This window comes from Elephas maximus, chromosome 2 (assembly GCF_024166365.1).
Source record: "Elephas maximus indicus isolate mEleMax1 chromosome 2, mEleMax1 primary haplotype, whole genome shotgun sequence".
NCBI lineage: Eukaryota > Metazoa > Chordata > Mammalia > Proboscidea > Elephantidae > Elephas > Elephas maximus.
This window is the reverse complement of record NC_064820.1, coordinates 5,420,852-5,434,241: the sequence shown is the minus strand read 5'-3', so window position 1 is coordinate 5,434,241 and position 13,390 is coordinate 5,420,852. Positions and strand designations below refer to the sequence as shown.

Genomic DNA, 13,390 nt, shown 5'->3' with positions numbered 1-13,390 from the left:
CCCCTCCTCTCTACTCGCCCCTCTTCACATCCCTAAAGAGACCAACCCTGCCCCATCAACACAACTGCCTCGAATCCCGCTCCATCAACACCACAGAGGTCAGGATCCACAACACACAGGACAATCCCATCAGATCACAAATGGAGAACAAGTACCTAACACTGGGAACCACGGCCTGGCCAAGCCGACACACACACTTGGGTGATACAATTTGATCCACAACAGGGAGTTATATGGACTCTCTCTGTGGTTAATGAACAGTTTTTCTCTAAACCTAAAACTGCTCTTAAAAAAACGAAGTCTCTTAATTAGAAAACAAACAAACAAAAACACCTGAGTAGAAGAAGTGACACTTTTGCTGTATTGTCAGCCTTTTTCTTCGTGCATGTCATGGGAACCAGCTGGGGGGGAGTGGGGTAGATGGGAAAGGTAAGTGTACCCTGCCATGCTCACTGTACGGATTCACGACAGGTTCCAAGCTCTGATTCTCGGGGAAATGGTGTTGACTTCCTGAGTTCCCTCTCAGTGCTTATTAGGGACGAATTTCTCCAAGGCAGCCACCAAACCCCAAACAGAGGCCGATTCCCCGGAGGCAGATGCAGCCCCCAGGTGCCGCTCATTCGCACCTGCCAGAGGGGAGCCGTGAGAGACTGACGGGTGTGGGGGAGGGCTTGTCCTTGATGTGGCTGCAGCTGGCACAAGTAGGCTTTGGGGTATTAAAAGAGGTGGCGCAGTAGTTAAGAGCTCAGCTGCTAACCAAAAGATCTGCTGTTCGAATCTACCAGCCGCTCCTCGGAAACCCTCTGGGGCAGTTCTAGTCTGTCCTACAGGGCCACTATGAATCCGAATCAACTCAACAGCATGGGTTTAGTTTCTGGTTCTTCAAGACACTTCACACCTACCTGTCAGAAAATTGTTCCAAAGTTCCGATTTTAGAAAGATACTTCTCTTTGCTGTCAAACTGCTGAGATCAATGTAGATCTGTGGCGGCTGGGCTGTGATGGGCGCCCCCTGGAGGTGGTGTGCCGCCCTCACGCCTGGAGGCACCAGGGCCATCTGACCCCCTGGGGTCACCCAGGAGTCTCCCTAGAGGAGAGACCAGGACACTGAAGCATCCTCTCCGGGCTCACACTCCCGCCCTCAGAGCCAGGAGACATCTCAGAATCTGTTAGCACAGCCTCATCACAGCCCCTTGTTTCTCAGATTAATGGCCAACAAATAGCCCATTGTTCCGCATTTCTATATATTCCATTAGTCAATGGAAAGGGCTCTGGCTGAATAGGACAGCCGGCTTTTTATCTTGGACTTCTTGAATACATAGCGGTGTGGCACAATCCTAAAGCTTCCAGGGACAGACTCCCCCACATCACCCTCCCAGTAATGAATGCTGACGTGGGTCCCCATGAGAATTTCCAATGCCCGTAGCTTAGGCTTTTTCTTTTCTCTGGAAAGTAACAATTTAATTCAGGAAAAGGGATAGTATTCAAAGAAATACAAATAAATAAACTACTGAGAGCATTTCACTGTGTTGCGAAAAATCCACTGGGGGAACTCCTAAACCAGCAAGTGATCGCCAAGCACGAGGGGGGGAAATTACTTTCCTACTTGAATAAACGAAGGAGAGCATAATTAGAATAGATGTCTTATAAATGTTTTGTTGTTAGCTGCCATCGAGCTGGCCCCTTGATCGTAGCGACCCCAGGCACAGCCGAACGAGACTCTGCCCAACCCTGTGCCATCCCCATGATTAGCTGTGGATCAGACCCTTGTGAGCCATAGGGTTTTGGCTGATCTTCAGGAGATCACCAGGCCTTTCTTCCTAGTCTGTCTTAGTCTGAAAGCTTCACTGAAAGCTGTTCAGCATCATAGCAACACGCAAGCCTCCACTGATGGTTGGGTGGTGGCTGTGCGCGAGGCGCATGGGTTGGGAATCGAACCCGGGTCCCCCACATGGAAGGTAGGAATTCTACCACCAAACCACCGACCCCCTACCCTGTTGTTGTTGTCAGCTGCTGTGGAGTCAGCTCTGACTTGTAGCGACCTCCCACAACAGAGAAACGGTGCCCCGTCCTCACAATAGTAGACACGTCTGAGCCCACTGTTGCAGCCACTGTGTCAGCCCATCTCGTTGAGGGTCTTCCTCTTTATTGCTGACCCTCTCCTTTACCAGGCATGTTGTACTTCTTCAGGAACCGGTCCAGCCTGACAGCATGTCCAAGATAAGTGTGATGGTGTCTCACCATCCTTGCTTCTAATGAGCATTCTGGCTGTGCTTCTTCCAAGACATATTTGTTTGTTCTTCTGGCAGCCCGTGGCATAGCCAATACTCTCACTAACACCGCATTTCAAATGTGCCCATTCTTCTTCAGTCTTCCCTATTCATCGTCCAGCTTATGCGTGCATACGAGGCAATTGAAAATACCATGGCTTGGGTCAGGCGTAGCTTAGTTATCAAAGTGACATCTTTTCTGTACTCTAATTAATTAGAAAAAAAAAAACGATTGGATGGTGAGTTACCAATCCAATATGCAGAAATCTATATGTTTCTTTTATAGCAAACTAAAAAAAGAAAAAGAAAAGACCGTGTATGTATTTTAAACAATGCAATAAAATTAAAAACAATGTGCGGAGTCAGTGTAAAAATTAACAACATTTTAATTTGAGACATGAAATTCTTGAGTAAATGAAGAGATGTAGCATTCTTCCAGGTAAAAAGACAAATGTCAACTCTTATATATATTTATTAGAACTAAATTGCTTTGTTGTTGGGTTCTGTTGAGTCATTTCCAACTCATAGCAACCCTATGTGATAAAGCAGAACTTCCCCATAGGGTTTCCTAGGCTGTAATCTTTACAGATGCAGATTGCTAGGTCCTTCTCCTGCAGAACCACTGGGTGGGCTTAAACCATCCAACCCATTGGTTAGCAGCCAAATGCTTAACTGTTGCGCCACCAGAGCTCCAATTAAACAATAAACCCATTGCTCTCAAGTCAATTCCAACTCATAGTGACCCTCTAGGTGGAGTAGAACTGCCCCATAGGACTTTCAAGGACTGCCTGGTGGATTCTAACTGCCTACCTTTTGGTTAGCAGCTGTAGCTCTTAACCTCTACACCACCAGGATTTCCAATTAAACAATACAGCTTAAAATTTTAATATATTTAAATTTCTGTAACACAGGGTTTTATTTTTGAACTTGACAAAATTATTCTTTTTCATCTGGAATAATACATTTTCTGGAATATCCAAGGGTTTTTTTTTTGTGTGTGTGTGTGTAAAATTACATTAATTTGGCGGGGGGAGGGACATCCCCTTTCTGAATATTAAACACATTAATTTGCAATCTAATAGTTAAAATGATATTTTTCTGGTTGATGAACAGACAGACAACTTAATGGTACAGAATAGAAAGTTCAGAAACATAGCCAAATGTTTGTAAGAATTTAATATGCTATAATTTCAATAATTGTAGGAAAAATGTATTGGAATAAATGGCTAATTATTTGAAAAAAAATAAATGACCTATCTCACATTTTACATAAAAATAAATTTTGCATCAAAATGCATTAGAATTCTAAATGTAAAATAAAAATGCAGATGGTTAAAAAAAAAAAAAAAATACCTGCATGTGCTTGAGTGTGAAAATTCTAAGTGTGACTTGTAGCCAGAAAAAATATTTTATGAAGAATTCTTAAAATATTACACTAACCTACTAAACCATTGTTTTGTTTCATGATCCATCAGTTGAAAACCATATACACATTTTCCCCTCAAATGATTCTGCCATAAAAAAAAAAAAAAAACTAAGAAATCTAGAAGTTCCATTTCCAGCATTTGGTCTTAAATTGACCACAAATGCCATTTTTCAATCCATGAATTTGTAAGGCAAATGTTAGACATCAGGAGACGCTGGGTCCTAAGAAGTTGCAGCAGGAATTTAAGCTTGTCCAGCTTCTAAAAACTTGAACTTAAAAACTTGAACTAGCACACTATAAATAACACGCCAGTGTTCGCAATCCCTGTTCCCAGCTATTTCAGAAATTTGGATTCTTTCCCTCGTCCCCAGGTTTTATTTGCTTTAGGCACTTTGCAAATAAAATGCTTTTGGAAGAGGGCTTTCTATCTTCCTCTGAAATAATTTGAGAAATGCACTGTGGTTTGTAATTCTTTGTTTAAACCTGAATCGATGTGCCTGCCTGTCTCTAATCAAAGGCTTATTAAGCCATAACTTAATCACGGGATTTTTTTTTCCTGTAACACTTCAGATCTCTCAAACTCCTCCTCGTAAATTAGTGGCAAAAGAAAGAGGGGGGATTTTCTCCCCTCTCCTTCAAAAATGTGAGCCTTGTCAAAAACACGTGTGATGACTTCTGTCTCTAAAATATGTTGTGTGCGTGGTCTTGGAAAGCACCAGCTTCCCTGGAGAAAAACTTAGCCAACATCCTTCTCTGTAACGTTATGATTAGAGTTAGCTTTCCATCTGAAAAGCATGCTTCATTGCAAAAGAAATGGAGGCGGATTTTAGGAGGATCATGCCACTGAGCTGAAGATGAAGACAAAATAAATGGAATAAATCTTCGTTTGGTCAAATGACGCTTTTTGGGAAGTTTTAGCACTTGGATAATTCAACTCATGTCAACAGCTGTGTGGGGCACATGAATGCTACTTGGCTGACTAAATGATCCATTTCAACCATTTAATTTATATTTAATAATCAGTTACATTCTCAAGCAAGTGCAGAAATCAGATGTCTCTTGTCTTCTAAGTTGATGCTTTCCTAGGTGTATCGGGCCCAGAGCCTGCATCCTTGAATATTTACAGATTTGAATACTTCCCTTGCCCTCTCAGCCTCAGTCTTTTTTTTTTTTTGTCTGTGTTGGAGGATTTGGAAGTGGAGGGTATCTCTCTCATTTCTGTTGGGGACTTTTGCATTTTTGTTTTAAGACCTGTATACAGTTAACTATTAAGAAAGTTCCTTCTACTATGATGTTGGGGTGCTTGTTGAAATCTCAAGTCGACTCTTTGAACAAGTCACCCTGAGATCACAAAGAATTAAGATAGTTCAGAAGGTATCTTTTAGAAGATGCTTTTATAGCATTTGGTTTTAAATTGACCATAAATACCATTTTTCATCCCATGAATTTCTAAGCCACATTTCAGACCTCAGGAGACGTTGGGTCCCAAGAAATTGCAATAGGAATTTAAGCTTGTCCGGTTTTTAAAAACTTGAACTAAAAGCCACACTTCAGACCTCAGGAGACGTTGGTCCTAAGAAATTGCAGTAGGAATTTAAGCTTGTCCAGTTTTTAAAAACTTGAACTAGCAGACCATAAATAATGTGCCAGTGTTAAGAGTAAAAAGAGCCCCGGTGGTGCATCGATTATGTGATTGGCTGCTACCCTAAAGTCAGCGGTTCAAACCTGCCAGCTGCTCCTTGGGAGGAAGATGTGGCAGTCGGTTTTTGTATAGATTTACAGCCTTGGAAACTCTATGGGCTGTTCTACTTTATCCTATAGCGTCACTGTGAGTTGGAATCGACTCGAGGGCAACAGGTTTGGTTTTTCCTTTGGTTGGTTGGCAGTAATTGTTCCCCACTTGTGAATTGCAGAGGGGCGGGGAGGCAGGAGAGCAAATCAAAATCACATTAAAAAAACAAAAACAACAGTTGCAATCAAGTCGATTCCAACTCACGGTGACCCCACGTGTGTAGAGTAGAACTGCTCCATAGGATTTTCTTGGCTGTAGTCTTTACGGAAGCAGATCACAGCCTTTCTTCCATGGTGCCACTGGATGGGTTCAAACCACCAACTTTTTGGTTAGGAGGTAAGTGCTTAATCATTTGTGCCACTCAGGACTCTGTAAACCAAACCCATTGCCATTGGGTAGATTCGGACTCATAGTGACCCCATGTGTGCAAAGTAGAGCTGCTCCTTAAGTTTTCTTGGCTGTAATATTTACAGAAGTAGGTCACCAGGCCTTTCTTCCATGGCACGGCTGGGTGGGTTCAAACAGCCTCCCTTTAGGCTAGTACTCCAGTAAAAACTGTTCTCGCCACCCAGGAACCTAAAACCACACCACAGTGTATTAGCTGAGTGTCTGCTGCCTGTGGACCTGGAGCTGGGGCCAGGGGGAGCTCTGAGTTTGAAGAGTCAGGGCTCCTGCTGGGAGGAAGCCTCCCATCTACCTGTGGCCACTGAGTAAAAGAAGAAAAGTTAGAGTGCAAGAGTTACAAAACTTGAGACCGTAAAAGACGCCTCGTCACTCATTTTCAGAATCACTAGAGTAGCTTTCACAATTGTTTTCACTCTCCACCTGTTGATCCCGTTCCTCCAGGTTGGTGGGTCAGGCAAACCTCATGAAGGTTTAGGTTTGGTCTGGTCTGGAAGGTCGGGTTGCATTGCCAGAGGCAAAGACGGTGTCGAGAGGCTTCCAGGGAGACAGTGACCCGGAGCCCAAGGTCGGAGACAAGAAAGGCGGTGGCCCACTCAGGGGGAGAACAGCGAACCCTCAAGGCCTCGGGCTTGCACGTAAGTGGGTGGAAGTAAGGCTGGGCTGGGGCCTGAGGCCTGATAGGGGCTGCTGGGTGTCAGCGTTTGTAATCAGCCCACCACTAGGTGCCAGCACCACTGCTGTCTGCCAGCACTGTCCTCAGCTCTGAAGTCTCCAGGTTATGATGCAGTCGCTGCCCTGCAGTGGCCCACGAATCCTGGTGACCCCACACACAAGGCAACAAAATGCTGTCCAGTCCTGCACCGCACCCAGGATCAGTTAGGCTTGTACTGTTGTGATCCAGGGGGTTTTCACTGGCGTGGCACCTGGTGCCAACTCTGCATCTTTACTGCTGTGTCTGTTCTTTTCTCTTGACGACTATGGCTGTCTTTACAATTAGCCTCACTGAGGCTGTAACAGCACTCCAGTGTTGAGAGCAGGGGCTACAAAGTCCAGTGTCAGCCAGGAGCCCAGAGTCACTTCTGCGAGGGGACTGGGCCAGTGGGGGGACACAGCGTCCCAGGCAGATACTCTGGTGAAGGCAGCCTTGTCGGCACGCGTGTGGGTGGTGATGCTGGAGCTCCCCCAGTGCTCTCTGTCCTCCCCGCCTAGAGGGTCACGCAGCCACCCTCCGCCACATGGCACAGCACTGGCATGTGACTTGCTTCTCTAATCACATGCAATTTAACAAGACTTTACAGTGTCGGAGCAGAGTCATGAGCTCCGCCGGCCGTGTCGTCCTGCCGTGCCTCCTTTCCTGCTGTGTGACTGAGATGGGGCTGCTTCTCTCACTCTGTCCCCAGTGAAGAGGTGGTGGGGAAGAGCTGCAGGTGAGGGCGCCATGGCGTTCCTGTAAACCACTGAGCTTTGGGCTGCTTATTATGCAGCATGGATTCCCTGGGTGGCACAAGCAGTTAAGGACTCGACTAGTAGCCTGAAGATTTGAGGTTCGAACCCACCCAGAGGTGCCTCAGAAGACTGGCCTGGTGATCCACTTCCGAAAGCTCACAGCCTTCAAAACCCTGTGGAACAGTTGTACTCTGCACACTTGAGGTGGTCATGAGTCAGCATCTACTCGGTACCAACTACCAACTAATGTTATGCAGAATAAACAAGCAAAAACTAACCAACAGAAGGATCTAGCTTTAAAATGTTTACCATCATAGTGTAGGCCAAGCCTGCGGGAGAAAAGACCTGGCAATCTGCGCCTGTGCAGATTTACAGCCTTGGAAACCCTGTGGGCGGCTTCTACTCTGTGTGCTATAGAGTCACTATGGGCTGGAATCAACTCGTTGGCAATGGTTTTCTTTTCTCTCTTCCTGGAGGCAGGCTGCCACATCTTTCTCCCTCCAAGGGGCTGGTGGGTTAGAACTGCAGATCCTTCAGTTAGCAGCAGAGCGCTTAGACACCGCGCCACCAGGGCTCCTGTGCTTATACAGCATCCGTACTTCCTGCTTGTAAAATTCCTTCCTGTTCATGTGACAGAAACAAAAAATCAGTCTTCCATGGTGTGCCCCAGGACTTGGAGTGCGAGAAAAATGACCGCGGCTTCCGGATATTCCACACCAGGAAGAAGCTGACACTCGCCACCAGGCGGGGCCCCAGGCGGCGTCGGTCCCACCCGGCGGGCTCCCGGGCGGCGTCGGTCCCACCCGGCGGGCTGTGAGGCGGCGTCGGTCCCACCCGGCGGGCTGTGAGGCGGCGTCGGTCCCACCCGGCGGGCTGTGAGGCGGCGTCGGTCCCACCCGGCGGGCTGTGAGGCGGCGTCGGTCCCACCCGGCGGGCTGTGAGGCGGCGTCGGTCCCACCCGGCGGGCTGTGAGGCGGCGTCGGTCCCACCCGGCGGGCTGTGAGGCGGCGTCGGTCCCACCCGGCGGGCTCCCGGGCGGCGTCGGTCCCACCCGGCGGGCTCCCGGGCGGCGTCGGTCCCACCCGGCGGGCTCCCGGGCGGCGTCGGTCCCACCCGGCGGGCTGTGAGGCGGCGTCGGTCCCACCCGGCGGGCTCCCGGGCGGCGTCGGTCCCACCCGGCGGGCTGTGAGGCGGCGTCGGTCCCACCCGGCGGGGCCCCAGGCGGCGTCGGTCCCACCCGGCGGGCTCCCAGGCGGCGTCGGTCCCACCCGGCGGGCTGTGAGGCGGCGTCGGTCCCACCCGGCGGGCTGTGAGGCGGCGTCGGTCCCACCCGGCGGGCTGTGAGGCGGCGTCGGTCCCACCCGGCGGGCTGTGAGGCGGCGTCGGTCCCACCCGGCGGGCTCCCAGGCGGCGTCGGTCCCACCCGGCGGGCTGTGAGGCAGCGTCGGTCCCACCGGCGGGCTCCCAGGCGGCGTCGGTCCCACCCGGCGGGCTGTGAGGCGGCGTCGGTCCCACCCGGAGGGCTCCCGGGCGGCGTCGGTCCCACCCGGCGGGCTGTGAGGCGGCGTCGGTCCCACCCGGCGGGCTGTGAGGCGGCGTCGGTCCCACCCGGCGGGCTGTGAGGCGGCGTCGGTCCCACCCGGCGGGCTCCCGGGCGGCGTCGGTCCCACCCGGCGGGCTGTGAGGCGGCGTCGGTCCCACCCGGCGGGCTGTGAGGCGGCGTCGGTCCCACCCGGCGGGCTCCCGGGCGGCGTCGGTCCCACCCGGCGGGCTGTGAGGCGGCGTCGGTCCCACCCGGCGGGGCCCCAGGCGGCGTCGGTCCCACCCGGCGGGCTCCCAGGCGGCGTCGGTCCCACCCGGCGGGCTCCCAGGCGGCGTCGGTCCCACCCGGCGGGCTGTGAGGCGGCGTCGGTCCCACCCGATGGGCTCCCGGGCGGCGTCGGTCCCACCCGGCGGGCTCCCGGGCGGCGTCGGTCCCACCCGGCGGGCTGTGAGGCGGCGTCGGTCCCACCCGGCGGGCTCCCGGGCGGCGTCGGTCCCACCCGGCGGGCTGTGAGGCGGCGTCGGTCCCACCCGGCGGGCTGTGAGGCGGCGTCGGTCCCACCCGGCGGGCTCCCGGGCGGCGTCGGTCCCACCCGGCGGGCTCCCGGGCGGCGTCGGTCCCACCCGGCGGGCTGTGAGGCGGCGTCGGTCCCACCCGGCGGGCTCCCGGGCGGCGTCGGTCCCACCCGGCGGGCTCCCGGGCGGCGTCGGTCCCACCCGGCGGGCTCCCGGGCGGCGTCGGTCCCACCCGGCGGGCTGTGAGGCGGCGTCGGTCCCACCCGGCGGGCTGTGAGGCGGCGTCGGTCCCACCCGGCGGGCTGTGAGGCGGCGTCGGTCCCACCCGGCGGGCTCCCGGGCGGCGTCGGTCCCACCCGGCGGGCTGTGAGGCGGCGTCGGTCCCACCCGGCGGGCTCCCGGGCGGCGTCGGTCCCACCCGGCGGGCTGTGAGGCGGCGTCGGTCCCACCCGGCGGGCTGTGAGGCGGCGTCGGTCCCATCGGCGGGCTCCCAGGCGGCGTCGGTCCCACCCGGCGGGCTGTGAGGCGGCGTCGGTCCCACCCGGCGGGCTGTGAGGCGGCGTCGGTCCCACCCGGCGGGCTGTGAGGCGGCGTCGGTCCCACCCGGCGGGCTGTGAGGCGGCGTCGGTCCCACCCGGCGGGCTGTGAGGCGGCGTCGGTCCCACCCGGCGGGCTCCCGGGCGGCGTCGGTCCCACCCGGCGGGCTGTGAGGCGGCGTCGGTCCCACCCGGCGGGCTCCCGGGCGGCGTCGGTCCCACCCGGCGGGCTCCCGGGCGGCGTCGGTCCCACCCGGCGGGCTGTGAGGCGGCGTCGGTCCCACCCGGCGGGCTCCCGGGCGGCGTCGGTCCCACCCGGCGGGCTGTGAGGCGGCGTCGGTCCCACCCGGCGGGCTGTGAGGCGGCGTCGGTCCCACCCGGCGGGCTGTGAGGCGGCGTCGGTCCCACCCGGCGGGCTGTGAGGCGGCGTCGGTCCCACCCGGCGGGCTCCCGGGCGGCGTCGGTCCCACCCGGCGGGCTGTGAGGCGGCGTCGGTCCCACCCGGCGGGGCCCCAGGCGGCGTCGGTCCCACCCGGCGGGCTCCCAGGCGGCGTCGGTCCCACCCGGCGGGCTCCCGGGCGGCGTCGGTCCCACCCGGCGGGCTGTGAGGCGGCGTCGGTCCCACCCGGCGGGCTGTGAGGCAGCGTCGGTCCCACCGGCGGGCTCCCGGGCGGCGTCGGTCCCACCCGGCGGGCTCCCGGGCGGCGTCGGTCCCACCCGGCGGGCTGTGAGGCGGCGTCGGTCCCACCCGGCGGGGCCCCAGGCGGCGTCGGTCCCACCCGGCGGGCTGTGAGGCGGCGTCGGTCCCACCCGGCGGGCTCCCGGGCGGCGTCGGTCCCACCCGGCGGGCTGTGAGGCGGCGTCGGTCCCACCGGGCGGGGCCCCAGGCGGCGTCGGTCCCACCCGGCGGGCTGTGAGGCGGCGTCGGTCCCACCCGGCGGGCTCCCGGGCGGCGTCGGTCCCACCCGGCGGGCTGTGAGGCGGCGTCCTTCCCACCCGGCGGGCTGTGAGGCGGCGTCGGTCCCACCCGGCGGGCTCCCGGGCGGCGTCGGTCCCACCCGGCGGGGCCCCAGGCGGCGTCGGTCGGTGCTGGTCCCACCGGGCGGGCTGTGAGTTGGCGTCGGCCCCCCGCTGGTGGTGGTGGGTTTTTTTTTTTTTTAATTTTTAACTTGGTGGTCTATAGTATGATAATGGGTGTAATTGGGAATGACCTAACACATTCTATGGAGTGAAAAACAATACACAATTTATTCAACAACTCACTTAAGCAAGATAAATCTTAAAAAATACCTAATGTGTTATGGCTGTCTGCTTGTCGACTTTCTTCTTCAGAAAACTGGTGGAATCTTTAGCCAGGGGGAGTCCCTGGGTGGTGAAAATGGTCAAAGTCCTGGCCTGCTAACCACTCAGAGGTGCTTCAAAAGAAAGTCCTGGCGATCTACTTCTGAAAAATCAGCCATTAAAAATGCTATGGAGTGAAGTTCTACTCTGACACACAAGGGTGCCATGAGTCAAAGTTGACTGGACCGTCACTGGGGTGGACTAGACAGTGTCTCCCTGGCCCTCTGGGACTCCCTCCACTGTCCCTGTTCTGGCTGGCTGCCTCCCCAGAGAGGATCCTCCAGGGCCCACGTCTCCAGATGTCTGCACCACTAGAGGAGTTGCAGGAAGCCCTCAGTCTGCTGACTGCCATTGTTTGAAGCTCACACTTTAGGGCTGGAGTCTTTGCCAATGGCCTTCTGCAGCCCTAGCTGCCGTGAAAAAGGGAGTGACGGTGGGGTTCTCTGTGTCTGCCCTCTTGGGTGCTCTGCAAAGCACTTGCACAGCAGCTGCTTCCTGAGAGTGGCGCCACCTGTTGAGCTGGCCGCCCCCTTGCTCTGCTCTTCACTGGTCTCTGGTTGGCCTGGTGGTCCTGGCATGGCATGAGAAGGCACTGACTAGGGTTTTGATGGAAGGAGGGTCCCCTTGGGTTGGCAATGATCTCAGTCAGCCTCCTCACTGCAGATGGGCCCTTGGTGCCTGTTATCTTCAGTGTCTTCACGTCAGCCTCACTCCATCCCCCCTCAGCAGTGCCTGCGCTAAGGGGACAGTGACATCCGTTGGCTCTGCTCATTCCTGTGACCTCAGAGCTCGGAGCAGTGTTTGGCCTGGCCAGACCCTTGACACATATTTGTGGAAGGAAGAAAGAAGGGATTGAGGGAAAGGGAGAGAGGGAAGAAAATTCTTATCTGTTTCCTCCTGTGACCCAAACGCTATGAGTCGGAATCGACTCGAGGGCACTGGGTTTGGTTTGGTTTCCTCCTGTGACTGCTGTAACAAATTACCTCAAACTGGGTGACTTCAAACAGTAGACATTTATCCCCTCACAGTTCTGGAGGCCAGAGTCTGAAATCCATGGCTGTACTCCATCCTGTACATCCTGAAGTACAGTATCAGTGATAGGGTAATATCCATATGCCTACAAGGAAGACCAGCTAATATGACTATTCAAATTTACGCACCAACCAATAAGGTCAAAGACGAAGAAACTGAAGGTTTTTACCAGCTTCTGCAGCCTGGAATTGATCAAACATGCAATCAGGATGCATTGAAAATTATTGGTGATTGAAATGCAAATGTTGGAAAATACAGCCTTGGTGATACAATGCTGTAGATCGAATGATTAAATTTTGCAAGACCAATGACTTCTTCATTGCAAATACCTTTTTTCACCAACATATACAGAGATTATATACATGGACCTTGCCAAATGGAATACACAGGAATCAAACTGACTACATCTCTGGAAGGAGACAATGGAAAAGCTCAATATCATCAGTCAGAACAAGGCCAGGGGCAACTGCAGAACAGGCCATCAATTGCTCATATGCAAGTCCAACTTGAAACTGAAGAAAATTAGAACAAGTTCACGAGAGCCAAAGTACAACCTTGAGTATATCCCACCTGAATTTAGATACCATCACAAGAATAGATTTGACTCGTTGAACACTAATGACCGAAGACCGGATGAGTTGTGGAATGACATCACGGATATCAAACATGAAGAAAGCAAGAGGTCATAAAAAGGACAAGAAAGAAAGAAAAGACCAAAACGGATGTCAGAAGAGACTCTGAAACTTGCTCTTGAATGTTTAGCAGCTAAAGCAAAAGGAAGAAATGATGAAGTAAAAGAACTGAACAGAAGATCTCGAAGGGCAGCTGGAGAGGACAAAGTAAAGTATTATAATGACATGTGCAAAGACCTGGAGATAGAAAACCAAAGGGAAGAACATGCTTGGCATTTCTCAAGCTGAAAGAACTGAAGAAAAAATTCAAGCCTCAAGTTGCAATACTGAAGGATTCTATGGGGAAAACATTAAATGATGCAGGAAGCATCAAAAGAAGATGGAAGGAATAGAGAGTCATTATACCAAAAAAAACTGGTCGATGTTAAACTGTTTCAAGAGGTAGCATATGAT

The 13,390-nt window shown here is 53.7% G+C and overlaps 1 protein-coding gene across 1 annotated transcript; it reads right to left on the bottom strand.

Annotated features, from left to right (window-relative positions):
* Positions 1-522: 522 nt before the first annotated feature.
* On the bottom strand, positions 523-11,851 carry LOC126061878 (basic proline-rich protein-like). The gene is made up of 4 exons (XM_049858674.1): positions 11,662-11,851; positions 8,056-11,021; positions 903-1,086; positions 523-626 (listed from the first exon to the last, which is right to left on the bottom strand). Exons 1-4 carry the CDS (start codon positions 11,849-11,851, stop codon positions 523-525), a joined length of 3,444 nt encoding a protein of 1,147 aa, XP_049714631.1.
* Positions 11,852-13,390: the final 1,539 nt, after the last annotated feature.

Excerpts from the sequence above, each read along its gene's own strand:
- LOC126061878 (XM_049858674.1), bottom strand. The coding sequence starts at position 11,851 with ATGCCAGGACCACCAGGCCAACCAGAGACCAGTGAAGAGCAGAGCAAG. Across the intron at positions 1,087-8,055 it reads CGAGTGTCAGCTTCTTCCTG|GGAGACTCCTGGGTGACCCC; the intron begins GTGTGGAATATC and ends TCTCTCCTCTAG. Across the intron at positions 627-902 it reads TTGGAACAATTTTCTGACAG|GTGCGAATGAGCGGCACCTG; the intron begins GTAGGTGTGAAG and ends CCCCTCTGGCAG.